Source organism: Patella vulgata, chromosome 1 (genome assembly GCF_932274485.2).
Source record: "Patella vulgata chromosome 1, xgPatVulg1.2, whole genome shotgun sequence".
In the NCBI taxonomy this organism is placed as follows: domain Eukaryota; kingdom Metazoa; phylum Mollusca; class Gastropoda; family Patellidae; genus Patella; species Patella vulgata.
The window spans coordinates 11,795,789-11,822,873 of NC_065879.2; the positions used below are offsets into that span (position 1 = coordinate 11,795,789).

The following is a 27,085-nucleotide window of genomic DNA, read 5'->3' on the forward strand; positions in this document are numbered from 1 at the left end:
AACTATTATAGCAAGAATGGCTAGCTCTTTATCTAAATCTTACATAATGTATCTTTAAATAACCAAAACATTATTGCTAGTAAACAAAGAACAGAAATAATTCCCAAATCGTAATAATAAATTTAAATAAATTTCTATAATAATAATAAATTATCTAATTTGTAATGAGTGAAATTTTAACTTATTACTCTTTCATTAAATGGCCCACTAACAATCAATAGTAAACAAGGAACAGAAATAATTCCAAAATCTTAATAAATGATAATTTAAATAAAATTGTATAATATGGATACTGGATTGTAAAGATCTTAAAATATAATACATTATATATCTCTCCTAAGGTCACCAAATCCAGCAAATCCTCCCCACCCCCAGCCCCATTTACAAAGACTGTTTATTTGTATAAATTTTAATAGTTCCTACTTTATAAACAAACAAATAAAAATGAAACCTATATTAGTATACATATAAACAAACAATTATTTGCCATTGTAAAATTTGAAATGAAATATTTATATCACATAACATTTTGCTCTCTTTTATAATAAAGTTACAGAAATTGTATCTCCATATCAAAGGGCTGTACATTACATATAATACCTTGACAGAGTTGGCTGACATTATTAAAGGAGATAGTCCATCTGTTTCTATATTTTAAAATTAGTATGAGTGTTCTATATGGACCAGTCACTGAGCCAGCTTGAAATTGTGACATCATTTGTAAATTGGAAGCCTGTCAATTGACGCATAATTGTCCAAGGAACAAGCACGGCAAGTTTCATGTTAGTCCAAAAATTCTAGGTGCTCGTGTTCAAGCACTATCCTTAATTATAGAATGTGTTAGTCACTTATACAGCCCAATAAAAACTTAGAACAAACCGTACCTGAATACTGTTCTTCAACGTAAACTTAGAACAAGTGAAGCCTGCATCGTACTGTCCAACCAACATGCAGCCTGTATGGCACCGCCCATCCAACATAAAGTTAGAACAAATGAACCCTTTGTAATTAAGTAAGTATTTATGTTGAATATTTACAGATGTGTGAATGACATCAATATGATGTATGGTATATATAAACCATGATATATGATGAGGCACTGTGTGTTGTTTCTATATAGGGTGTAATGAAAGACATGGTGGTTGATAATCCTCTCTCTATATAATATACTATACTAGTTCTAAAACCTGAAAATATATAAAACAATAACTATTATACTCCTCTCTTACTTATCTGAAACAGGACTAACATATGGTTCAATTTTATTTCAATAATTCGCTTGCGCATAGGGGTCTTTAGCAGTGGGAGTAAACTGGACAATGCACACGCACTAACCATTCGGCCATCCAACCAGCCACAATGGGGGATTAATGTCCACTCAGTACAAACTAGGTCATATGGTACAATCTTTATTTCAATAATTTGATTGAGGTGAAATTAGAGGTCACGGAAAATCCCATGAGGTTGGGTTGGGAAGCCGACCCTACTTCTCATCATCAAAAAGCTGTGAAAGAAACCATGCCACTTGATTCAATGACAGATCTTATGATCTGAATTGCATGTGTTGGACCACTCGACTACACAACCCCCTCGGGGAATAACAAGGGATTTATTGAAATTAAATCTATCCTGAGGATATCTGTAATCACCACATGACACTAACACATCTTGAATCTTAAATAAACAATAAAACTTACTTTGACTGTGCCTTGACTGTTAGCAGCTACAACAACATTTGAACTCTGAAATACAAATCAAAACAATTAAATCTTCAAACAACTGCCCCTTTCCATTAAACAAAGTTGGTCTGTCTCATGTTTTAAGAAGAATCTCAGAACACACTATTTTAATATGGCTTTTAATCAGTGATTTAAATATGTTTACAGTACTGTTAATCATTAACCTTTTAAACTCAGTTTTACTTTTAAATTTTAAGGAGTGTTTTAAGTGATTTTCAACATTAATTTGTGCGTCACTGAGCAGTTTTACTGAATGTACCAATCGCTATGCAAGAAGGATTATTATTATTATTAACATTAGAAATAGGCAGCACCATAAAACAAAGAACAGATAACATATGACTTATGGATACACTACTTCTCTGTATAACAGAGAGAGAGAGAGACACACACACACACACACAAACTAGGTCATTTTGGGACTAACATATGGTTCAATTTTATTTCAATAAATCGGTTGCATGTAGGGGTCTTTAGCAGTGGGAGGAAACCGGAGGACCTGGAGAAATCCAACCAGGTTGGACAGGTGACCCTACTCCTTGTTACGTACAACCGGGGAATCGAAACCACGCCAGTCGACTCAATGATAGACCTTATGATACAGCGCGCACATGCTAACCATTCGGCCATCCAACCCCCTTCTCTGTATCAGAACATACAATGCCTCATTATCAAGTATCAATAAATGAATTGTGACTAACAAGTAACGAAATGAAACTGTAATCTATTACCAATTAGATTACTATGTATTTGGTTGCATCTAAAGACATGTCCTGAGTCTTGGACAATGGTAAAAAACACATTTGAATTTCACTTGGCACTCAATAAAATGTTTGATAATGATTGATTTGGAGTTGACCAATCACAATCTGTCCAATCTTCAACACATCCTACACAGAAAAATAGAACCAGAACAAATTTTTTGTACAATTTACCACGAAACATAGATTTACTTACCGGTCTCCAGGTAACGGCACTAACAAATTCATTTTGATCCTCATCTTTACGATTATTCTCCTGAAAAACAATAAATATTTCATATACAATTGTATTAAAATATTTTCTTTTCAAAGGAGAGAATTCAACAGAATTAGAATCGTAAAATTAATTGTCTGTTATACGGCTATTGTGGAACCTTGAGTAAGCTGATATATATTATGTATGTAAACCGCAGTTTAGCCGTTTCCTCAATAAAGAGAGAGAGAGAGAGAAATGGGGTTTAACATCCACTCGACACAAACTAGGTCATTTCGAGACCAACACATGGTTTAATAATATTTCAATAATTCGCTTGCGAATAGAGGTCTTGAATAGAGGTCTTTAGCAGAGGGAGGAAACCGGAGGACCCGACGTAAAACCCACGAGGTTGGACAGGCAACCCTACTACTTGTCACGTACAACCGGGGAATCGAAACCACGTCAGTTGATCCAATGACAAACCTTATGATACAGCGCGCACATGCTATCCATTGCTCTGAAGATAATAGCTGTGCTATATAATAACACTAATTATCAGTAGATTGTACTTTGCTCTGTAAGCTAATGGTCGTGCTATAAGATTAATTAAAATGTTATATAAATTAACTTACGAGAACACTTCTAGCTGTATCAAACTTATATGTCATCAGTTGTTTAGCTAAGCCCTTATAGTAGATATATAGGGAATTATTCTCACTACCTATAAAATATAAACATTATACAGGTGATTATTCTTACTACCTATAAAATATAAACATTATACAGGTGATTATTCTTACTACCTATAAAATATAAACATTATACAGGTGATTATTCTCACTACCTATAAAATATAAACATTATACAGGGAATTATTCTCACTACCTATAAAATATAAACATTATACAGGTGATTATTCTCACTACCTATAAAATATAAACATTATACAGGGCATTATTCTCACTACCTATAAAATATAAACATTATACAGGGAATTATTCTCACTACCTATAAAATATAAACATTATACAGGGAATTATTCTCACTACCTATAAAATATAAACATTATACAGGGAATTATTCTCACTACCTATAAAATATAAACATAAATAGTATAAACCTTAACGATACTTTCCCGTATACAAACTGTGTGATTTGATGATATATTTGGACTAAAAACATATTCAAAATAATTCATCTATCAAAAAATTGCTTCAAATCCCTCTCAAGACTTTGTATTCATCAGGAGATACCGAAAGCTATAAATAAACTATTGTTAGACGCCATGTCAGTCAGCTCAATTCATTGAGGGAGGGTCCATTTTTCAGAATGTATTTTTTGTTATATTACTTACTGTCCATTTATTATACATATTGAGGCCTAAGTAAATTCTACCTTTTCCACTGTTTAATTGCAGAGTCTTTTGAACGGTGACACCCATAAATGTTTCCAAAACTGTCTAACCTTTTGATCAAGATATAAAAACCGCTCCCTCAGTCAAGCTAGCACACAATAAGCTGGCAGACAACAGTCGGGTGCCAGTTAGGGAAACCCTGACATTTTTGCCCAGTGCTTGCCCCATAGATGTTTTTCAGGTAATCTGTTATTTTTCTAGTAAGATTATAGGTCTATACTTTCCATATATACCAAATTTGCCATACTTGTATTGGATATAACCACCCAATAAATACTTTTGGGACAATGTATCTTTAAACCGTATATGTCTATTTCATTTTTTTTGTATTCCCACTACAAATGGTTAGCATATTTTTTTTTGTTTCTAGGAATAATAAAACTTACCACAAGCCACGTAATCGCCATCTGTTGATAAACCCACAAAATTCTTCTCATTAGTATGACCTTGAAACGTTCGTACAGAATTTGGTCGATTTAGATCCCATAGTTTTAACTGACTGTCTGTTGACCTGTCAATATATAGAAATATAAAATATAATATCGATTTTCTCGAAATAAACTGAACTTGTTGTCTACAGCAGGACATAACATTCGCCAAACTTTTCTTTTTCTTTAAAGACTCAAGTTAACCCTTTTGCATTTGGGGCTCAGTCATCCAAACACAAGAAAGGTCAAGTTAACCCTTTTCGTCATTTGGGGTGGAGTAATCCAAACATTGTTGCCATACTGTGGAACGATAAGAGGATATTCGGAACAATAAGAGGATACTTGTCAAAATGTCATGCTTTTAGAATAAAACTAGTGATTATTTCCAATAAAAACTGTGTTCTGTAAAGGTGTTTCCCGATCGCTAAATGCCACTCAAAGATTAAGAGAATACTTGTCGAAACGCTGTGCTATATGTGTACCAACCAGTGAATGTTTTCCATATAACCTGTTTTGTATTTTTCATTTTGCTCAATCGCTAAATGCTACTCAAGAATTACATACTGTGGGAGTTTAACAGTTCCAAGTAGCCCTATATTACTCAGAGTTATATCCCCTTGAAAATCACTGTTTTTGACAAAATAAAAAAAATCTTAATTTTTCTTTACAAAAAGGGATAAATATTATCGAATACATAACAAAGGTAGGCACTAGTATCATGAAGATAGGTCCTTAATTTATATCAGAGGTTTGGAGGCAAGGAATATGAGTATCGATGTTAGTTGTCAATGCATGATGACTTTTACCTGATAGCAGTACACACAACACAGCAAGCCAGAGAGAGAGAGACAGAGAGAGACAGAGGGTTTAAGTCCACTGGACGCAAACTAGGTCATTTCGGGACTAACATATGGTTCAATTTTATTTCAGTAATTCGCTTGCTCGGAGGGGTCTTTACAAACAAAGTCCACTGGACACTAACTAAGTCTTTTCGGGACAACATATGGTTCAATTTTATTTCAGTAATTCGCTTGCACGTAGGGGTCTTTACAAAATAAGTGCACTGGACACAAACTAGGTCATTTCGAGACCAACATATGGTTCAATTTTATTTCAGTAATTCGCTTGCGTGTAGGGGTCTTTATAAAATAATGGACGAAAATAGACAAAAAGCTAAGCCTTTCTACATGATGAAATAAGATAAAAAGCTAGCTTCGCTTGTGCGTAGGGATCTTTAGCAGTGGGAGGAAACCGGAGGACCCGGTGAAAACCCACGAGGTTGGACAGGCGACCCTACTCCTTGTCATGTACAACCAGGGAATCAAAACCACACCAGTTGACCCAATGGCTGACCTTATGATACAGCACGCACACGCTAATCATTCGGCCATCCAACCCCACTTGATGCCAAGGGGTAGCAAATATACTCTACGGATCCCATATTCATCTCAAAAGATACATTTACAGACCAGATTTCTTGAAAGTGACTTACGCTGAGACTATTTCTGTACTGTTTAGAAATTTAACATATGATACAGCTTTACGATGTCCTCTAAATACAGTTACAGCTTGTTTGGTATTACGTAGATCATAGTAATGTACACAGTGATCTAAAAATAAAACACAAGACATAATATTATCAAATCACTTTATTTAACATTTGCTTGGACAAAAACTTTATCCAACATATTTATTGTTTTTATAGCAAAATCCTTGTACATAGTATATGTGACAATTACATAACTGACTGACCCAATCCACCCACAAAACTGCTTTTTTTATCTTCAAATCTTCTTATAAACAGGAGAAATAAAATAACAAATTAAAAACAATTCAGTCTTGTCTTTTTAACCCAACATATTACATATTACTTATTACAACGGCATTTAGTAATTGAACTGGAAATACACAATACATAATATTTACCATTTCCAAATACTCCTGGCTGGGATCAAACCCGGTACCTTCTGTCTGGCTTGTGAGTTAGCTAATGGCATACTCAATGAGCCACCGCAGATTAGAAAAAATATAATACTGAATGAAAACTAGTTACATACCTGCTGAGCCATACGCTAAATGATATCTACTCTGAGGATTAAATTTAACACAACAAACATTTGCTTTAGCTTCTAGACTTGCTATAGAATGATCAGCATTTGTCGACCAGAGTTTCACTAAAACAAAATAAAATATGTCACATTTTTAGACTAGAGTATCACTAAAACAAAGCAACCATTTCACATTTGTAGACCAGAACTTCACTAAAATATGATAAAACATTTCACATTTGTAGACCAGAATTTCACTAAAATATCACATTTCAAATTTGTAGACCAGAATTTTACTAAAATATAATAAGAATTTTTACATTTGTAGACCAGAATTTCACTAAAATATATAACATTTCACATTTGTAGACCAGAATTTCATTAAAACATGATAAAACATTTCACATTTGTAGACCAGAATTTCACTAAAACATTTCACATTAAAATTAGGGTTTCAATAAAACATACAATTGTACACCAGAGTTTCCTGAAAACAGTAAAATATTCCACATTTTAGTATTATTATTTATACATTTTTTTTCCTTTTCCAAATTATCTTTTTTCTGGGACACTAAAGAAATGAAATGAAATGGGGTTTAACTCCTACTGTTCTGCTCCAAACTGGGCTAATAAAGACGGGGTAAAGAAATGAATATCAACTAACCTTTAGCATCATCAGAACCTGAGGCTATGAGTTTAGGATCCATTCTGTTAAAATCTACACTCCAACATCTCTTCTCATGTTCCTACAAAATAAACAGATTAACATTTCAAAATTTTTCAAATCATGTCTTGTCAATCAGTAATGCTCTTGTATGCATTAGTGAATTTTAGAAAGAGGTAGAGAGAGGGGGAGAGAGAGAGAGAGAGAGAGAGAGAGAGAGAGAGAGAGAGAGAGAGATGGGGTTTAAGGTCCACTCGGTCATTTCAGAACTAACATATGTTTCAATTTTATTTCAATAATTCTTTAGCAGTGGGAGGAAACCGGAGGACCCGGAGAAAACCCATGAGGTTGGACAGGCGGCCCTACTCCTTGTCACATACAACCACTCGCTCACCATTCGGCCCTCCAACCCTCTAATGAATTTTATAAGATAATAAGTTAATTTCAATGTTCATATGCACATCTTATTTCTATTTTTTTTTTTGTGTACCATATTTTGTAAAGCACTGGTGAGTACTTAACTGTGCACTATAAAAATGTACAATAATAACTATAAATAAAAAATCAACCCACCTGAAATGTTTTTGATTTTTGACCCGTTGAAGCATCCCACAACGTAACAGTTCCTTCATAATCCGAGCTAGCTAACATGTTTTTATGATAAGCACTCCACGTAACACAACTATAATAATATAAATAAATCACAATCATCAAGTATGAAATAAAACGAAATGGATTAACATCCTAATATCCTGCAACAAGGGGGGCTAATCACGACTGGCATACCCTATACAGTGTGGAAATTTTTCTCAGACAGTGGCATCTCTGCCAACCCTTAAAATTCTTTTATTTGCTCACGAGCGAGCGTGTACACACAACCCTTTTTTTTTTGCCCCATCTCCACGTTCTTAGAAGGATGACACCAATCCTGAGGAACTTTTTCGGCCGACACCAGAATGGAACTGGGGCCTCCTGGTTAGTGAGCCAGCATCTTACTCAACTTTGGTCATTTTGAGACTAACATATGGTCAGATACTTCAAACAATATAATTGTAACCTAAAAACCATTGTATTAATAGGGCTAAATCTATTTGTTAAGTCCAGCTCAATTTCCATTAAGGTTGCTGAGATGTGGTTAGGGCATGTGATTCTTGGTGAGATTGTATTTTAGGTCCAGGGTTAGGGTTGGGGTTAGTGCTAGCCCTGTATACATCTCTTGGCCTTTGACCAAACTTGAAGCTGGCCATATCAAATAGATCTAACCATATTAATAGGGTTCGTTGTGAAAAACACTTAAAAACTGATTTAGAAACTGAAATAATGTTAAAAATTGGTCTAAAGATGCTAACCAACTTTATCATATACTGGCTAATTACTATAATAGACTATACCTTATTTTAGAATTACAGACCATCTCTAATGTAGGATAATGTATATCTACAGCATCTTTTATCACCATATTATATTCGTATACCTTTATCTTCTTCGTTACACCAGCTATAGCAAAATAATCACAGTCTCTATCAAACTCAATACTGAAAAACAACGAAAAAAAAATGATCACAGTCTCTATCAAACTCAATACTGAAAAACAACGAAAAATGAAATAATCTCAGTCTCTATCAAACTCAATACTGAAAAACAACGAAAAATAAAATAATCTCAGTCTCTATCAAACTCAATACTGAAAAACAACGGAAAATAAAATAATCACAGTCTCTATCAAACTCAATACTGAAAAACAATGGAAAATAAAATAATCACAGTCTCTATCAAACTCAATACTGAAAAACAATGGAAAATAAAATAATCACAGTCTCTATCTGATACTGAAAAAAACAACAAAAAGTAAAATGAACTATCAGATTGGCTAGTATATGGCTTTGTTCTAGAAAATTCTTAAACACAGCAGAAAATGACTAACAATGGAGAAAGAGAGAGAAATGGGGTTTAACATCCACTTGACACAAACTAGGTCATTTCGGGACTAACATATGTTTGAATTTTATTTCAATAACAGGCTTGCACGTAGGGGGTCTTTAGCAGTTGGAGGAAACCGGAGGAATCGGAGAAGACCCACGAGGTTGGACAGGCGACGACTAACAATGGAGACCGCTTCTCGCCATTGATAAGATTCCCACCTGACAATTATTGTTCTGCTATAAGACATTCATCATAAATTATCTTCTGTTGACAATTATGTATACAACTCATAACACCAATCATGAGATTAAGTGGCTTCTATATGTGTGCATTATTCTGTACAGGCCACTGAATTTTATATTAACATGGCGGAGGTTGATCATTGCCATGTAGAAAATTGGGTTTTCATAGCCCTCAGTCATGAACGGCATATCATATGGCCAACAATGAACTACCTGATTGGCCAGAATACTGTAGGCAAAGTTATAATTAAGACAAAAAAATAATAGCTTAGTACAGCAGTGTAGGGGGGGGGGGATAAAATGAAAGACCATGAAGTGTTTACAAAGAAACTGACCTAGAAACAATACTTGATCCACCACTTAATAAATCTACAGCATAGCTTAAAGTAGCTAATGGTCGACATGAGGTAAAGCGGGAAAACTTGGATAAACTATTTGTAAATTCTTCTAAACCTTCTTTAGAATCGTTATCAACTGAAAATAAACAAATATATAAATTATTTACACCTCAGAAATATAAACTTAACTATATTTCTTAAGTTTTAAGATTAATGATGCATTATGTAAGATTTAGATAAAGGGCTGGCCATTCTTGTTATAAATGTTAAAAAATAGATAATGAAAAATTAATATATTGAAAATTTCCTTCAGATTACTTTATTTTGGGTGAAATTATGACTGTTTAAAGATGTAGCTTAGATTGGTACTTGACAATCGAGAATAATCCTCAATTGTTCATTTCATCTTTAAATTTTTAAATCTTGCGAGTGTTCAAATTCATTTAGATCTTGGCCATCCTATAATCTATGAGTTGTTCCTAGGCTTGTCATGTAAATAAAGATCTAAATAATAGTTTACATAATATATGAAGCTAAAAAAGAGGCATGCAATATGCTGATTTAGCTCTTACATAATGCATCCTTATGATTTAGTTCTTTGAAATTCTAATTTTATGGTATTTATATTGACAGACCGGTTAATTCTTCAGTCAAAACTGAAAAATATAATTGAAATGAGAGCCCTGATCCAAGGTGGATTTCACTCACCGCCATTTACACCTTTGACCCGTACAGAAAAATAACATTGTTCTAAGTCTTCAAAATGTTGACTAATTTTCTTTCTTCTAGCTGCCATTGAATTCTGTAATAGTGGTTTACCAACCTGAAGAAAAAGATCAAATTGTTACAAAATGAAATGAAACAATTTGAAATGAAATTTAACAATCTACTGTTCTGCTCCGACTGGGCTAATGAAGATGGGCATACAGTGTGCTATGAGGAAAATTTTCCCCGGAAAGCGGCAGTACAGCCTACTCTTATATTGAATTCCAACTGCCGAGGGATCATTTACGTGCTTACTAATGTGTACATTGGACCTCGGTTTTTCGTCCGATCCACACAACTATCAAATTGTTATAAACAAACCAAGCTCAGTATGTATATAATTCTTCAAGAAATGTATTGATGAGCCTCATTTTGTGAATATCTAGATGCAGTCCCAATCTGATTATAATACAGATCTATATTTCGTTTCGTTTTTTTATACTTTCGATGGCCTACACTACATGAAGATCTGACCGGTTGTAGCGAATGGTCGCATGAGAGGTCATACAAGTGGCTTTTGACCTATGATGTCAGACATTTGATTAAACAATCAGCATTGATGTTACTAGTCGATTACCCACAGTTCCGTGCAAAACATGCCTAAAGCTCGCCGTAACAGACCGTTTCATTGGCTAATACCTCACACCATCCAGAACACATCAATGATAACAACTCTTCCAGATCCTAGTGTAGTAAAGACAAGTTAAACGAAATTTTGCTAGTTTAAGAACATGAGTTTTCCAACATTGTATTTGAAAAATATTGAAGTCTGTAAGAATCCAGATGAACATAAACTAGCATGTTTTAACTCCAAGCAAACACTGGAATTGTTTGTTTTTATAAAATATTGCTACTTTAAAAACTTACATTTTTACTTCCGTTAAAACCATCTTGACTAGTGGCTTCAGCAAACGCCCTGGCTGCATCAAAACCACTTGGTACTAGATGATCCTAGAAAATATAACCAAAGTAAGAGATAATGCTGAGTAAACACAAGTTTTCTAATACCAACCAAGAATAATTACTTGGATCGTCGACGGCGTGAGTCTGCATTTGCAACATGGCCAATTCTCACAAAGGTATGACCGTTAAAGATTAGTTGCCAAGTTGATTAACTGTAAGTAATAATTCAGTTAAAAGTAGATTGACTTTTTCTATCATAGTTGTAGGTTCATTGTTTTAATATTGCCCAAGGAACAAGTATGTCAAGTTTAATTTCGACTGTACTTGAACTGGTGGAGCCTCAGGCTTTTTAAAAAGATGAAATGAAATGGGGTTTAACATCCTACTCCAACTGGGCTAATGAAGATGGGCATACATGTACGTCATGCAGTGTGCTATGATAAGGGAAATTTTGCCCGTCAGCGTCGCTATGGCCTACTCTTATATCGAATTCCAACTGAGAGGCATCTTTTACGTGCGTGCCAATGTGTACACAGGTCCTTGGTTTTTCGTTCCATCCGAATGACTAGACAGCCGTTCTTGTCAGGCCCTCTGCTTTTTTTGAAAGAGCATCGTTCTTAAAAAGAAGAACAACAGTTGAGCAGGTCTTGGGGCCCAGTTCCTGGTCAATATGTTTTCATCTAATCCAAGACGAGAATATTTCGTACTTACTGGACAGTGATTGTATTTACTGTTATATTCATGTATCAAATCCTACAAATAACAAAACAGAATTCAAGTTAGTATAAAATAAGTTGATCTATGCTTGAAACCAGTCTTCAGTCGATATTATTGTTGAATTGATGTATCGTTTGAAACTAGTATTCAGTCGATATATTATTGAATTGGTGTATGGTTTGAAACTAGTGTTCAGTCGATATATTTTTGAATCGACGTATCATGATTCACCTTTCCGCACCACACTGTATTGCATCGGGAGGTGCAAATCATAATAGTTGACACATATCTGTTTTAATACGAGTTATTTTAGACATATTGGTTTAACACGACTCAAAGATTGAAATATATAGTCAATATACACCAGATTTCTGCGTCCACTCAACTCAAACAAGGTCATTTCAGGAATAACATATGGTACAATTTTATTTCAATAATTCGCTTGCTCGTAGAGGTGGTTAGCAGAGGAAGGAAATACCATCAGATTAAGTAGGCAAACCTACTCCTTTCACGTAAAAGTGTGAGATGGAAACCATGCCACTTAATTCAATGGGAGACCGTATCATGATCGAGACAGCAGCATTAGACAACCCAACCCCCACTATCATTATATAACACAGCAAACTTACGTCAACTTTTTGTATATCTGTTTCTAATACACTGATCTGTCGATTTAGTTGTTCTAATTGCTGAAAACAGAAATAAAACAAGAATTCTTTCAGTCATATTGGGCCTTTATGAAGAGTTCTTTCAATAACAGGTTAAGTTCTTTGCTAGGTTTGAGTAAAAAATCTGATTTTTTTATGTTTGAAAATACCCAAGATAAAATGTTGAATTCATATACATACCAATGATCTTAAAGCAATATTTCTACTGTTGTTTTCGTGTACATGCCTAGGTGTACATAGGTTGCACAAATCAACGCTGTTCCTTGCCACGTCAACATAAAGGTGCATGGGGTATTGTCTTACTATTGAAACATTAGATATCATTAAGAAATTTACCTCTTGTTTTCGTTGTTTAACTTGTTGTAGAAATTCTTTCAATATAAATGTTTCTGCTAATTTACCATCCTACAAAAATAATGGACGAAAATAGATAAAAAGCTAAAACCTTTCTTCTATCCTCTACATGATGAAATAAGATAAAAAGCTAGTCTTTCTTCGATCCTCTACTTTTAATATAATAAACATTCCACCATTGGGGGGGGGGGGAGGGGGAGAGAGAGAGAGAGTTTAACTCCACTCGACACAAACTAGGTCATTTCAGGACTAACATATGGTTCAATTTTATTTCAATAATTCGCTTGTGCGTAGGGGTCTTTAGCAGTGGGAGGAAACAGGACCCAGAGAAAACCCATGAGGTTGGACAGGCGATCCTACTCCTTGTCACGTACAACCGGGCAATCAAAACCACGGCAGTTGACTCAATGACAGACCTTATGATACAGCACTCAAGTGCTAACCAATCGTCCATACAACCCCCTCCACCATTAGGAAACTGTTAATGTCATATTTATGATACAATTACTTACTGCTTCTAATTGTTGTTTTTTCTGTAGTAACATTTCTAATAGATTATTGACGTTTGATAGATCTAGATTATCTTCTGATACTAATTCTTGTATATCTAATAAACTAGATGATGGTGGTGTCTGCAACATAAAATTTACATTTCATGGATACATGTACGTATATGATTCACAAACTGCTCATTTAGAAAAAATATAAACATATTAAAACACACTGTTAATCACAAACTAATTTTATAAACTTGGGTCAGTTTTTACCCCATGGTGACATGAAGAAAGGTTCTTCAGTTAGAATGCTGATTTATGGTATAGTTCTGAGGAAACGTTAAGACTAGTTATATTATATGAATAGTGTCAGTTTTTACCCCATGGTGATATGAATAAAGGTTCTTCAGTTAGAATGCTGATTTATGGTATAGTTCTGAGGAAACGTTAAGACTAGTTATATTATATGAATAGTGTCAGTTTTTACCCCATGGTGATATGAAGAAAGGTTCTTCAGTTAGAATGCTGATTTATGGTATAGTTCTGAGGAAACGTTAAGACTAGTTATATTATATGAATAGTGTCAGTTTTTACCCCATGGTGATATGAATAAAGGTTCTTCAGTTAGAATGCTGATTTATGGTATAGTTCTGAGGAAACGTTAAGACTAGTTATATTATATGAATAGTGTCAGTTTTTACCCCATGGTGATATGAAGAAAGGTTCTTCAGTTAGAATGCTGATTTATGGTATAGTTCTGAGGAAACGTTAAGACTAGTTATATTATATGAATAGTGTCAGTTTTTACCCCATGGTGATATGAAGAAAGGTTCTTCAGTTAGAATGCTGATTTATGGTATAGTTCTGAGGAAACGTTAAGACTAGTTATATTATATGAATAGTGTCAGTTTTTACCCCATGGTGATATGAATAAAGGTTCTTCAGTTAGAATGCTGATTTATGGTATAGTTCTGAGGAAACGTTAAGACTAGTTATATTATATGAATAGTGTCAGTTTTTACCCCATGGTGATATGAATAAAGGTTCTTCAGTTAGAATGCTGATTTATGGTATAGTTCTGAGGAAACGTTAAGACTAGTTATATTATATGAATAGTGTCAGTTTTTACCCCATGGTGATATGAATAAAGGTTCTTCAGTTAGAATGCTGATTTATGGTATAGTTCTGAGAAAACATTAGACTAGTTATATTCTACAAATAGGAAGATGTTGGGCTTGTTATATTCTACGAATCTCAGTCACAATCTCTCTCTGGTATATGTCATTTCGTCCAGCAACGACTTGGCTTTTTTTTGTGTTTTATTTGTATACAATCTCTTGTATGGTAGCTGCTATGTCTTTTCTATGTGTTTTTATTTGTATCATTAAAGGGCATATGGCTCTATTTTTTGGAATCATAAATGGGTCTAAAAGCACATATTAATGTAATATAAGTGTATATGAAGTTATTTATATTTCTTTTTTTTTTTTTTAAATTGTAATTTCTAATCAATCATTATTGCCACATTGTAATTTAGGATATGTTTTTCTTTTTTCATTGGTTTTGCGCCCGAAACAACTCATGAACCATATTTTAAAACGTTCACTGTGTCTTAAATATTGGATATTAGGATCCCACATTTTCTGTGACAGGTGCCTTATGCCTAGGCTTGGCTATATCTCCCAGTATTTTGAATATAATTATCTATATATCGATCTAATTCAAACCTACCCCTTGTTCTGTTTTGATTTTCTTCTCTGATAATTTCCCTTTAAACTTCAATATTAATTCATTTACTGAAAACAAAATAAATATATTGATTTCTAATTAATCAATTCAAACAAAATATACATATTTAAAACAATACAGATCTATATTTCATTTTGGTTTTTTTCTTACTTTCGATGGCCTACACTAAATGAAGATCTGTATGGAAGGGTCTTGAAGACATTATTGAGGGAAGCATCAACCATAGTACAGTGGTCCAACTATAATGCCAGTTTGTTTAATTAAACATACATTATGTAAGATTTAGATAAAGAGCTGACCATTCTTGCTATAATAGCTCAAAAATAGATAATATAAAATGAAAATTTCATTCAAATTACTTCACTTTGAGCCAATTTATCACTGTTTGTAGTTTTGACAAGATGTGTGTGCAGTGGTAACCAGGGCACTGGTATATTCAAGACTTAGCCCTGCTTCCCCATTTTTAAATTAAATTTTTAAATGGCAAACCGTTCTAATTTAGTTAAAATCCTGAGTATCCGATGCCATTGAGAGTTGATTATGATCTTGTTTTGTTAATAAATGTCTAATTAATACATTAAATTTAATGTTTCTTACTATTCAATCCATTTTACTCATCAATGATCAACCCTGATATAAGAGGCATCATCACATTCAGCAATAAAATAATTTTAAATTTGTTTTTATCAAATCCAAAATAACACTAGATTCACTCAATTATTCAAAATCCGAGCCTAATTAGAGCAAAACATTTTGTACAAGTGTAAATAACATACTAATAGATCTATCCTAATAGGTCTATCTAATTGGGGGAAAACCTAAAATATGTAAATTTAAAATAAGCAAAGCACTGATCTCTTTTTAAAATATGAGTCACCACAGCTCCTATTATTATGTGATAAGTAATAATACAGTATTAATTAAATCACAAGGGTGTTAAAACCAACACTAGTATTATACATCACTGTCAGTAGTCAGTAGATCCTGGCCAGTAGTAGGTGTTAAGTCACAAAGGTGTGAAAATCACTGCTGTTAATTACCACTACTAATAATATACATCACTGTCAGTAGATCCTGGCCAGTAGTAGGTGTTAAGTCACAAAGGTGTGAAAATCACCACATTTAATGTTGTTAGTTAGTTGTATTTTACGTCCGCTTCCACCGAGGTGATATCGCAGACAAAAATTATCACTACTAGTCATATACATCACTGTCAGTAGAGCTTGGCTAGTGATTATACAGTAGTCGTTAACAAATATATATATATACATTACTATGGGTGAAGTTTGTGAATTTAAAAGTGATGTATTGAGATTATTGCATTGTTAATCGATATCAGTTACTCTTTACTAATAGCCATACATGTACAGTCAGACAGCAAAGTTTTCATTATCAGGGGAAGTAACTCTTCATAAAATTGATGGGCAAGTCTTTACTTTGACTAGGACAAACAATCATATCAAGTGGTGGAAGAGTGTTTACAAAGTTTTGACGACAGTATCAATGACTTAAAGCACTGGCCTGAATTTCAGTAGGATTCCTTGAAACAAAATATGTCAAAAAATCTGATCTGTTTAGCGCTTACCAGGTTTCAATGACAGGGGCAGTAACTCTGGAGAGAAAAAAAACATTGCACGAATTTCAATAAGGACTACTTAATAGAATTGAGGACAGGCAATAATAATACTCTCAAATGAATCGTGGGTGTATCAAAATTATTGCAAAGATAATTTGACTTACAAGTAAAATTTGGAAATATTTGTCCATTGTTCTCTATGGCACAATTACATTTTGGACATCTGTTGCTTCTTTCAAGACTCAGTTTTATACATTTGTGGCTGAAAAAAACAAAAAATTCAATTCAGTGTTGTTTAATATTTCCTTTTAAAACCTCAATAAATAAGGTCTGAAACATGGTTACAGAGGTTTAATGCTCACTGGACAAAATCAAGGTCATTTCGCATTTCGGGACTAACATATGGTTAAATTTTATTTCAATAATATGATTCCTTGTGGGGTGGGAAGAAACCAGTGAATGTGGAGAAAATTCATGAGGTTGGACAGACGACCCTACTAAAAATCACGCCACTTGACCTAATGATGGACCTTATGATCTAAAGCACACATGTTACACCATTCGGCCAATCAACCCCGCTAACATTTTAAGATAGAAAATGAAATATGAAATAAAAAATCAAAATTGCTTAACCAGGCGTTACTCTCTGTAGGGCGGGGATCACATGGCAAAGTTCATCCCCTTGTCAGTTATGCAGGACGGAGGGCCTGACAAGGACAGCTGTCTAGTCCTTCGGATAACATGAAAAACCGAGGTCCCATGTATATATTGGAATGCACGTAAAAGATCCCCTGGCAGTTGGAATTCGATATAAGAGTAGGCGATAGTGCCGCTGCCCGGGCAAAATTTCCCTCAAAGCACACTGTATGGCGTATGCCCGTCTTCATTAGCCCAGTATAGGAGCAGAACAGTAGAACGTTAAACCCCATTTCATTTCATTCTCTGTAGGATCAATAAGCTTTGTAGGTCTATTTATAGCTCACAGCGTCACTCAATGACAAAGCTGCCTAATTGACGTCGCTTGACCTCCAGGCTAGTGAGCAAGCGTCTTACCCACTTAGCCACTGTGACCCCTTTGTGTTAAGGATTGCTAAAAGAAGAAATTGGAAATCATTTTTAGTGCCGTTGTATATGTAATACAATGGTACTAAAACTGATTTCCAGTAATACAATTGTCCTATTTTTTCTAAAAATAAGTGTCATGTTATACATTAAGTCAGTGATGAGTCATAATCAGCATCATATCAGATTCATATTTATGACTAATATACCCAAACAATCAATATTTTTACACTATACTACACCTACGTGTTTGTGTCGAATAACGTATTACTTTTATATTCTACCTGTGTCAATAGTGAAAAATAAATGTTACAACCAAAGTCGAAAATATTGTTCCAGGAAACATATATCATTGCAAGGCTAAAAAATAAAGCACCTGTCAATGTCATTCGCATTGTCACAAAAAGTTAACACCTGTCATTTTAACCAGGGTTGAAATGTCTTTTTTTTGTTTGGAGTTTTTAATGATATTTAAAATACAGATGGAAGTCATCCTTTGATGTTGTACGGGCAACTTGCCAAGCGTACATTATTTATACTAGTTATTTGCAACATTGACGCGTTTGACGTATGAAATTGAAATGAACATTCTGGATAGTGTCTATATCTTAAGTTGTTTAATGGTCTTGTGCAAGACATGGTGTAATATATTGATATTGCCCTGTGCTAAACACACCTGTGCAATATCAATATATTACTATTATACATTTCCTGCACAAAGTTTCATATCATTACTGCCTGACATATTTTACATGAACAGGTAATATGAATGTTTCCTGACCTGACTCTTTGGAGAAAATATCAACTAAAAATAAACTTACCAAAATGAATGTCCGCATTTAGTCATGTGAGCTTCATCAATTATATTAAAACAAATTGGGCTGAAAGAACAAAAATTAACTCTTATTAACCAATAATTTATATGAAAAATCAATGCTCCAGTCATAAAAGCAGTACTTAATACGCTCACCATAACGTAGTTTTGCAGACAGGAGAGTTTATTTTAAGGAAATTTTCTTGGGAGTTCCACGTTTTCTGCTGTATCTCATCAACCCATACCTTTGATAAAAGGGATTAACTAAAAACCCTGCAGTCTACTATGTTTTTATGACAAAGTTTGTTGAATTTTAGGCTACGTGTAATGTGGTCAATTCTTATCAGGTGTGGTTATTGACCAGTCTGCAGAGTATGTCCAGTGCATGCTGTAATAAGATTAATTGTGTATCCATAAAATTGTACCTTGTGTTAATATGTTCAATTACTAAATGCCAATCAGAGAAGAAAAAGATTAATAGAATTTTTGCTCTTCAACTTAATAATTTAGCATCATATTAAAGAAGTCATATATCATGCACTCAAGATCTGGTTGACACATAAAAGATTTATAAACCCAAAACATACATGTACTTGGTTCTGTGTGAAAACAAAATATCACCAGATTACTTATGGTAGGAAATTACCATTGCATTATTTGGCTGAAGTAACTAATAATTATAATTAATTACGTCATATTTGAACAATTAGACAATTGAAAGCCAAAACCCAAGGGTAGAAAACCATGGAAGCTCTGGTCAATCGACAGACATCCACTAAATTTGAGAGAGACCGCCGAGGTTCAACAGACACAAGCTGGATTGAGTAGACCCTGTTGATTTGTAGGAGAGAGAGCCATATGATGTAGGCATTCCGTCAGTAAACTCAATCTGCATATTAGGGAGAGAGAGAGAAAAATGGGGTTTAACGTCCACTCGACACAAACTAGGTCATTTCGGGACTAAGGCATGGTTCAATTTTATTTCAATCATTTGCTTGCATGTAGGGGTCTTTAGCAGTGGGAGGAAACCGGAGGACCAGTAGAAAACCCACGAGGCTGGACAGGCAACCCTACTCCTTGTCACGTAAAACCAGGGAATCGAAACCATGGCAGTTGACTCAATGACAGACCTTATGATACAGCGCACCCGCGCTAACCATTCGGCCATCCAACCCCCCGGGGGTGGAGAGAAAAGACATGCTAATCTTAAGTATTGTAATGTAACCTAAGCTTATAACCTACAGTATGTATCCAGTGCTTGACATACAACTATGGAAACGAATTGATGCATTGTTATTCCTGGTAGACAAATGTTAAGATAAAAATATATACACGTATTACACAACATGAGTCCTAAGAAGAGAATAAGAAACAAATATAACCAGTGACAATACTAGACGATCTGAAGCTATCAAAATATGTGTCAAAAGAGAGTATGCGTCACACGTTGGATGTGGGGATTATTCAGTTTATTTTTTTTCAGAAATCGGGTGGCACATTTTAATCTGTACACATTGTCATGTCTTTAGTAATCTATTGTTGATCCACAATTATAGTGATAATACTCAGCCTTTTTCAATGGAGAAAACTACCATAACTGTAAGTAGTGACTCAGTGAATGGGTTAATATTGACCCCATTGAGCTGTCGTGTATGGCTCATGTTTATGTACTGTGCAGTTGTTGCTACAAATTTGAATTTCAGTGGAACTTTTTTGAAATTACATGCCAGGCAAAAATAGACTATTTTATCACATATGGATTTATTTCCTTCACACTTGAAGTTTAATGTTGCATGCTGGAAAATTAAGCATTTTCATTGCGCGCACGAGATCTCGTTGAAATCGGATACATGTACCCTGCAGACTGGGTTATTGAGAAGATGAGGATAGCAAATGGACAGGGCTAAGAAGAGCTATAAAAAGCTCTACCAAATCTAATTTCAGTCCTGAGAGCAATTACTCAGTTTCATTTCAATGGTTCATGAAGTGTAAAATTTATTAAATATGCAATAATGATTGAATGCTGAAGGCACCTTTTTTGGTGATACCATACCTTAAAGGTCACCGGAAATTAAGCTTCAAATTTTTTTTTAATAATGCAAGTAATTATGTCAACATATCCTTTCCATAAGTATAACACGAACCCAAATGTCAATATTACCTGCAACAGGTATATTTTAACGTTAATAATTTCTGCCGTTCTCTGTGGGTAGTCGTAACTTTTCGTTAATAAACAATCCGTTACGTCATTTTAGTCATTCTATTCACAGAATCATAGACCAGAATTAGAATATGAGTAGAAGGATTAAAATTGGTTCTTGATGGAAAGTTACGACTACTCACGGTGTAAATCCAAAAGATGAATGATAATCTTTCAATTTCGGATCATATTTACAGCTAGATAATGCTTTAGATCAAAGTAATTAATTTATTTGTTACTTTATCTGGTTTCCTATTACATGTATTTATTTAACAATAAGTGAATACAGCCATTGAATAATCTACATGTATGGTTGTATTCAATGGCTTGGACAGGTACTACTTTTGTCCAGAATGACTTCACTTTACGCCAAACTGTAATGACGTCACCACTGGGCAACCCCAATTTTTGTAAAAAAGAAAGAAAAAAAAGCGGAACCTATGATGAATTCTAACATTTATATTGGTGATGATTCTTTTTTGATAATCTGGATAGAACAGTGTATTTTGAGATTTGCATGTAGTTATAGAATAAAAACAGAACTTAATGATGAATAGGGGTATTCAATGGTTCACTCAAGTGCATCCCTGCCGCATTCCACTCGCTATCGCTCATGGAGGCAGTGGAATACTTGCACAGTGTTACATTCTCTTGAACCATTGAATAACCTGAGCGGTATTCTCAATGGTCATTGAGATCTATCTATTTATTTAACACTAAGTACAACTCAGTTAAATAACTATTTTTAATAACAAGGCGGGATGAAACAGCCTGATAAAAAAGAAGGTGAAACCGTCGTGGGATGAACTGACCCGCATCATTCTGCTGGCATCCAGATAATATTTGATGTATTAATATTATGACTGACTGAACATTATGACTTTGACTGCACTTGCTGACTTATTCAATTATTACTGTACCGTAATCAAATATTTACCAGACATAGTCGTTGTCTTTATCTTCATAGGTCCCACAAATTCCACCATAAACGGGTGCATGTGGTCTCTTTCTCCGGCGAGGCTGCTGTGCTCGTCCTGCCATCGTCAATACTCGGAATACGTCCAGTGTGCGGATTCACAGTTCTCTGTAGGCCTAGTGAGTTACCTGTCTGAGGCTGTCACTCAGTCACAGTGTAACATGCACGTGCAAATATAATGCAAATTATTGAGCCATAACGGACATAAATTATTCTGCTCAGTGTTGCACTTTGGTGACAAATGATCAGTTTATAATTCAGCAGACAAACAGGTCCCTGCAACTTCCATTATTTGCAGAAATTCTACAAAACAATACGTAAGGATCCTTTGATGAAAACAACGTAATGTAACCGGAAGTGTTCTATTGACGCAACCTTCTTCTATTCATGCGCAGACGTGCTATTACTGTCTGGAATGTGATGTCAGTTAGGTGCAAGTTGTTATTAAATACGCCCTTTTGACACCATGAACTAAATTGTATGGTATATTTTGACGAAATATGCGATGAATCTATCCGTAGCTGTTCATATTGATTGAGAATATTTACTGGGATACGATGTCGAAGTCTGAAACAGGCGCTCAGGTGCATTTTCCGATTTTGCTCTACTTTCGTTTTTATTATATTCGTTTTCTGCTATGATCAGTCAAAATAAACGTCATACCTGCTATAGAATAACATACTAACCCACTAACCCAATTGCAGCTATCATTTACACCAATAAATAGTTTTAAACAGGATCGGTGAATAGATAAATTCTGGGTATAATTATGGCATTAGTTCTCTGCTCTTTTGGTTCATATAATAATAGGCTCTATTATCATTTATAAGCAGTGACGCCAGTGAGCCTATAATTATCTTGCTTCCAATAGGCTACGAGGCTGGAGAATTTGGATCCCAATGAATTAAAATAAAACAACCTATAATTAAAATATATCTAATTTTCCATAGCTTAAACATATATTATGCAAGAGCTAAATCTGCCTTGCAGGTCTTTCTTTAGGCCCGAAATGTTATATAAGCTAAGAATTAGACAGTTATCAGGAAAACAAGACCATAATCAGCTCTCAAGATTTTAACTAGATTAAAACAGTTCGCCAATTAAAAATTTAATTTAAAAATAGGAAAGCGAAGCTAAGTCTCGAATATACCAGTGCCCTGGTTACCACAATGCACACATCTTGTCAAAACTACAAACAGTGATAACTTGGCTCAGAATGAAGTAATTTGAATGACATTTTCATTTTACATTATCTATTTTTGAACTATTATAGCAAGAATGGTCAGCTGTTTATCTAAATCCTACATAATGTATCTTTGATAGAAGCTAAAATGTACTCCAAGTGATTATGTATAATTTTATTATGAAAACGAAATCAAGATAACAATGGTAGATAATTCAGTTGGATTGAAAAGATGTACTAACATCATTGCTAAATACCCAATTAGTCAGTGAAGTGTCAAAAGGGTGTATCTAAGAATTTCTAAACATTAAGAAATAGAACTTTTTGCATTTCAAAATTTCCACAAATCAAGATACAACATTTGGACACATGATACCCAGAACAGTTCTAATTGGCGTAGAGATACACAGGTTAGATAGAAATGTGCATATTAATTGGGAGAGTTTAAAAATGCAAAAAAGTGTATTTGACTAATTTCCCGAGATACACCCCTTTGACACTTCACCGACGAATTATTGTGTTTGTTCATGAGCATTTTATACTCGGGTTAGGCAGAGTGATAGGCTTGATATACTTTATAAAAAGAAATGAAATGGGGTTTAACATCCCACTGTTCTGCTCCGACTGGGCTAATGAAGACGGGCATACGCCATACAATGTGCTATGAGGGAAATTTTGCCCAGACAGCGACGCTAAGGCTTACTCTTATATCAAATTCCAACTGCCAAGGGATCTTTTAGGTGCACGCCAATGTGTAAATGCGACCTCAGTTTTTCATCCCCTCCGAATGAATAGACAGCTGTCCTTATCAGGGGGGGTGGATGGCCGAATGGTTAGCGCGAATGCGCTGTATCATAAGGACTGTCATTGAGTCAACTGGCGTGGTTTCGATTCCCCGGTTGTACGTGACAAGGAGTAGGGTCGCCTGTCCAACCTCGTGGGTTTTCTCCAGGTCCTCCGGTTTCCTCCCACTACTAAAGACCCCTACGCGCATGCGAATTATGGAAATAAAATTGAACCATATGTTAGTCCCGAAATAACCTAGTTTGTGTCGAGTGGACGTTAAACCACATTTCTCTCTGTGTCCTTATCAGATAATCTGTCCTGCACCACTGACAAGGGGAAACCATGCTGGAAAATCACGATAGGTCATTTTGGGACTAACATTGTGCAATTGTATCTCAATAATTTGCTTTCGTATAGGGGTCCTCTCAAGAAGTGAGAAGAAACCAGAAAGCCGGGAAAAAACAACTCATGTCATGCGTATGACTGTCTTCATTAACCCAGTTCATGCAGAAAGGGAGAGAGAGAGAAATGGGGTTTAACGTCCACTCAACACAAACCAGGCTACCTTGGGACTAACATATGGTTTTTAATTTTTTTTTTCAATAATTCGCTTGCGCGTAGGGGTCTTTAACAGTGGGAGGAAACCGGAGGACCCGGAGAAAACCCATGAGGACCTGGGGAATCGAAACCCCGCCAGTTGACTCAATGACAGACCGTATGATACAGCGCGCGCGTGCTAAACATTCGGCCATCCAACCCCCCCAGTTGATGCAGAAATGTAGGATGTTAAACTCCATTTTGTTTTCTAGGCTGGACATGCATGTTTCACCAGACTACTAAACTGTTTTCTGTTTTCAGTTATTAGCAAGACTTGGGGGCAGACCAACATTACAAGGTTTGGAGGAAGACCTCTTCAATAAAGATGGACCTAAGGGTGGTGATGTGTTTGAATTCTATGGGGAAGAGGGTGTTGGCAAGACAGAGCTGTTTCTTCATTTCGTGACGAAAGTGATTTTACCCCAAAATTGGAATCATTTTGAAATTGGAGGATTTGGTGGCAAAATAATTTACATTGACACAGATTATAAATTTAGCGTACTCAGACTTGCCAAAATTTTAAACAACCGTATTCGAGTCATAGTGAATGGTGTTACCATGGCAACAGATAAAAAACAAGATTTTAAAAAAGCCACTGAGGAAGACATAGATTCCTTTGTTAAAAATTGTTTACAGAATGTTAAATTGGTTCGATGTTCATCTAGTCATCAGTTAATATGTACCTTACACAGTCTGGAAAATCAAGTCTGTGAATGTCCAGAAATTGGACTGATCATGTTGGACAGTATATCTACATTTTACTGGATAGACAAGGCTAGCAATATGCTTGATTATTATGTTAATCAGATCAAATATATTTTAAACAAATTAGTTACTGATTACAATCTAGTTTTATTCATAACCAAGGCAGCACTTGTTAAAAAGAAAACTAAAGATCTCTCAAGGGTAGAAAACTCATTCGACATGGGTGACAAGTCCAGTAAAAGCGAAGATATGTATCAATATGCTGAATTCCTTGGCAACACATGGCACAATTTTATACAGAAAAGATTTATAATGATAAAGGAAGTATCTCAGAACCAATCAAAACTCAGTTTACATTGCAAACAATCAAAACTTACCAAGACTTTTACAATTTCAGATAATGGAGTTCAATTCTCATAGTTAACATTTTTCAAATTTGTTAATTAGAATAATTTGTTATTTTTTAGTAAATTTATTCCTTTGTTATCTTTTTTGTTTTTTGATAATGGATGGGATAGAAATGGTAACCAAATGGTCTGTGAACTCAGAACTGAAGCATCAGCATTTTCTGCATGACATCTGAGCAAATCATGATAGGTGTCCCATGATTTGAAGTGACAAAGAGTAGGGTCGAAAAGGTTCTATTGTTTCTTTCGAGATTTAAGGAGCCTTTTACGTAAGCAAATTATTGAAATCAGAATACAGTCGCTAAGGGACAGTCGCAAAATTTCGTTTTTTCGTCCCATCCGAATGACTAACCATGCTTCTTCTCAGACTATACCAGGATTCTTACAGTTTGACTACTGGGACCTCAGGTCATTTAGAGACCATCAACACTTGCATCCAAAATATTATCCTGTAAAGTTGCCCAGGATTTATCCACATGGTGCAGGAAGGATGGCATTGCAAGGAAACGCTTCTAGTCATTCAGATGGGACAAACAAATGAAATGAAATGAGAGAGAGAAATGGGGTTTAACGTCCACTCTACACAAACTAGGTTATTTCGGGACTGACATGGTTCAATTTTATTTCCATAATTCGCTTGTGCGTAGGGGTCTTTAGCAGTGGGAGGAAACCGGAGGACCCAGAGAAGATGCACAAGTTGGACAGGCGATCCTACTCCTTGTCACGTACATCCAGGGAATCGAAACCACGCCAGTTGACTCAATGACAGACTTTATGATACAGCGTGCACGTACTAACCATTCAGCCATTCAACCCCACTGAAATTAAACGGGGTTTAACGTCCTACTGTTCTGCTATGAGGGAAATTTTGCTCGGGCAGTGGCACTACGGCCTACTCTTATATCAAATTCCAACTGCCAAGGGATCTTTTACGTGCATGCCAATACACGGGACCTCAGTTTTCTGTCCCATCCAAACGACTAGACAGCTAACACATGACACAATTATATGGCAAAAGTTACTTAAAGGATTTATTTCAGCGACGTTTTTAACGAATGTCTCCCGTCTTTATCAAGCAAAGAATGACAGCCATAGTACAAATGAAGATATATATAAAAAATATGGAAAAAAGAAAAACATTAATATACACTGACAAGGATCGAATGCAGGGATCGAACACCCGACCTCCAGGCTAGTGAGCCACCGACTTACCCACTTAGCTGACTTGAGTCCTGGGACAAACAAATAAGGTTCTATGTTAAGGTTGGCGTGCACGTAAAAGAATCCTTGGCAGTAGGGGTGAAACGCAGCTGTGTGGGCAAAAATTCCCTCATAGCACACTGCATGAAGCATGCACATTTTCATCAACATGGTTG

The 27,085-nt window shown here is 35.1% G+C and overlaps 2 protein-coding genes across 3 annotated transcripts; one reads left to right on the top strand and one right to left on the bottom strand.

Annotated features, from left to right (window-relative positions):
• Positions 1 to 206: 206 nt before the first annotated feature.
• On the bottom strand, positions 207 to 22,389 carry LOC126808636 (E3 ubiquitin-protein ligase COP1). The gene is made up of 21 exons (XM_050533534.2): positions 21,993 to 22,389; positions 18,863 to 18,922; positions 17,144 to 17,241; positions 15,386 to 15,450; positions 13,673 to 13,792; positions 13,143 to 13,211; positions 12,768 to 12,827; positions 12,133 to 12,174; positions 11,386 to 11,469; positions 10,462 to 10,576; positions 9,751 to 9,889; positions 8,642 to 8,785; positions 7,824 to 7,932; positions 7,251 to 7,332; positions 6,596 to 6,712; positions 6,031 to 6,148; positions 4,497 to 4,621; positions 3,329 to 3,417; positions 2,697 to 2,756; positions 1,698 to 1,742; positions 207 to 1,187 (listed from the first exon to the last, which is right to left on the bottom strand). Exons 1-21 carry the CDS (start codon positions 22,094 to 22,096, stop codon positions 1,170 to 1,172), a joined length of 1,863 nt encoding a protein of 620 aa, XP_050389491.1. The 5' UTR covers positions 22,097 to 22,389; the 3' UTR covers positions 207 to 1,169.
• On the top strand, positions 20,356 to 25,773 carry LOC126808664 (DNA repair protein XRCC2). 2 transcript variants are annotated; one of them, XM_056099344.1, is made up of 2 exons: positions 20,356 to 20,454; positions 24,859 to 25,773. In XM_056099344.1, exons 1-2 carry the CDS (start codon positions 20,434 to 20,436, stop codon positions 25,720 to 25,722), a joined length of 885 nt encoding a protein of 294 aa, XP_055955319.1. In that variant the 5' UTR covers positions 20,356 to 20,433; the 3' UTR covers positions 25,723 to 25,773. The 2 variants fall into 2 exon arrangements, with proteins under 2 accessions (XP_055955319.1, XP_050389544.2); XM_050533587.2 differs by lacking the exon at positions 20,356 to 20,454 and adding an exon at positions 22,421 to 22,615.
• The last annotated feature ends 1,312 nt before the right edge of the window (positions 25,774 to 27,085 follow it).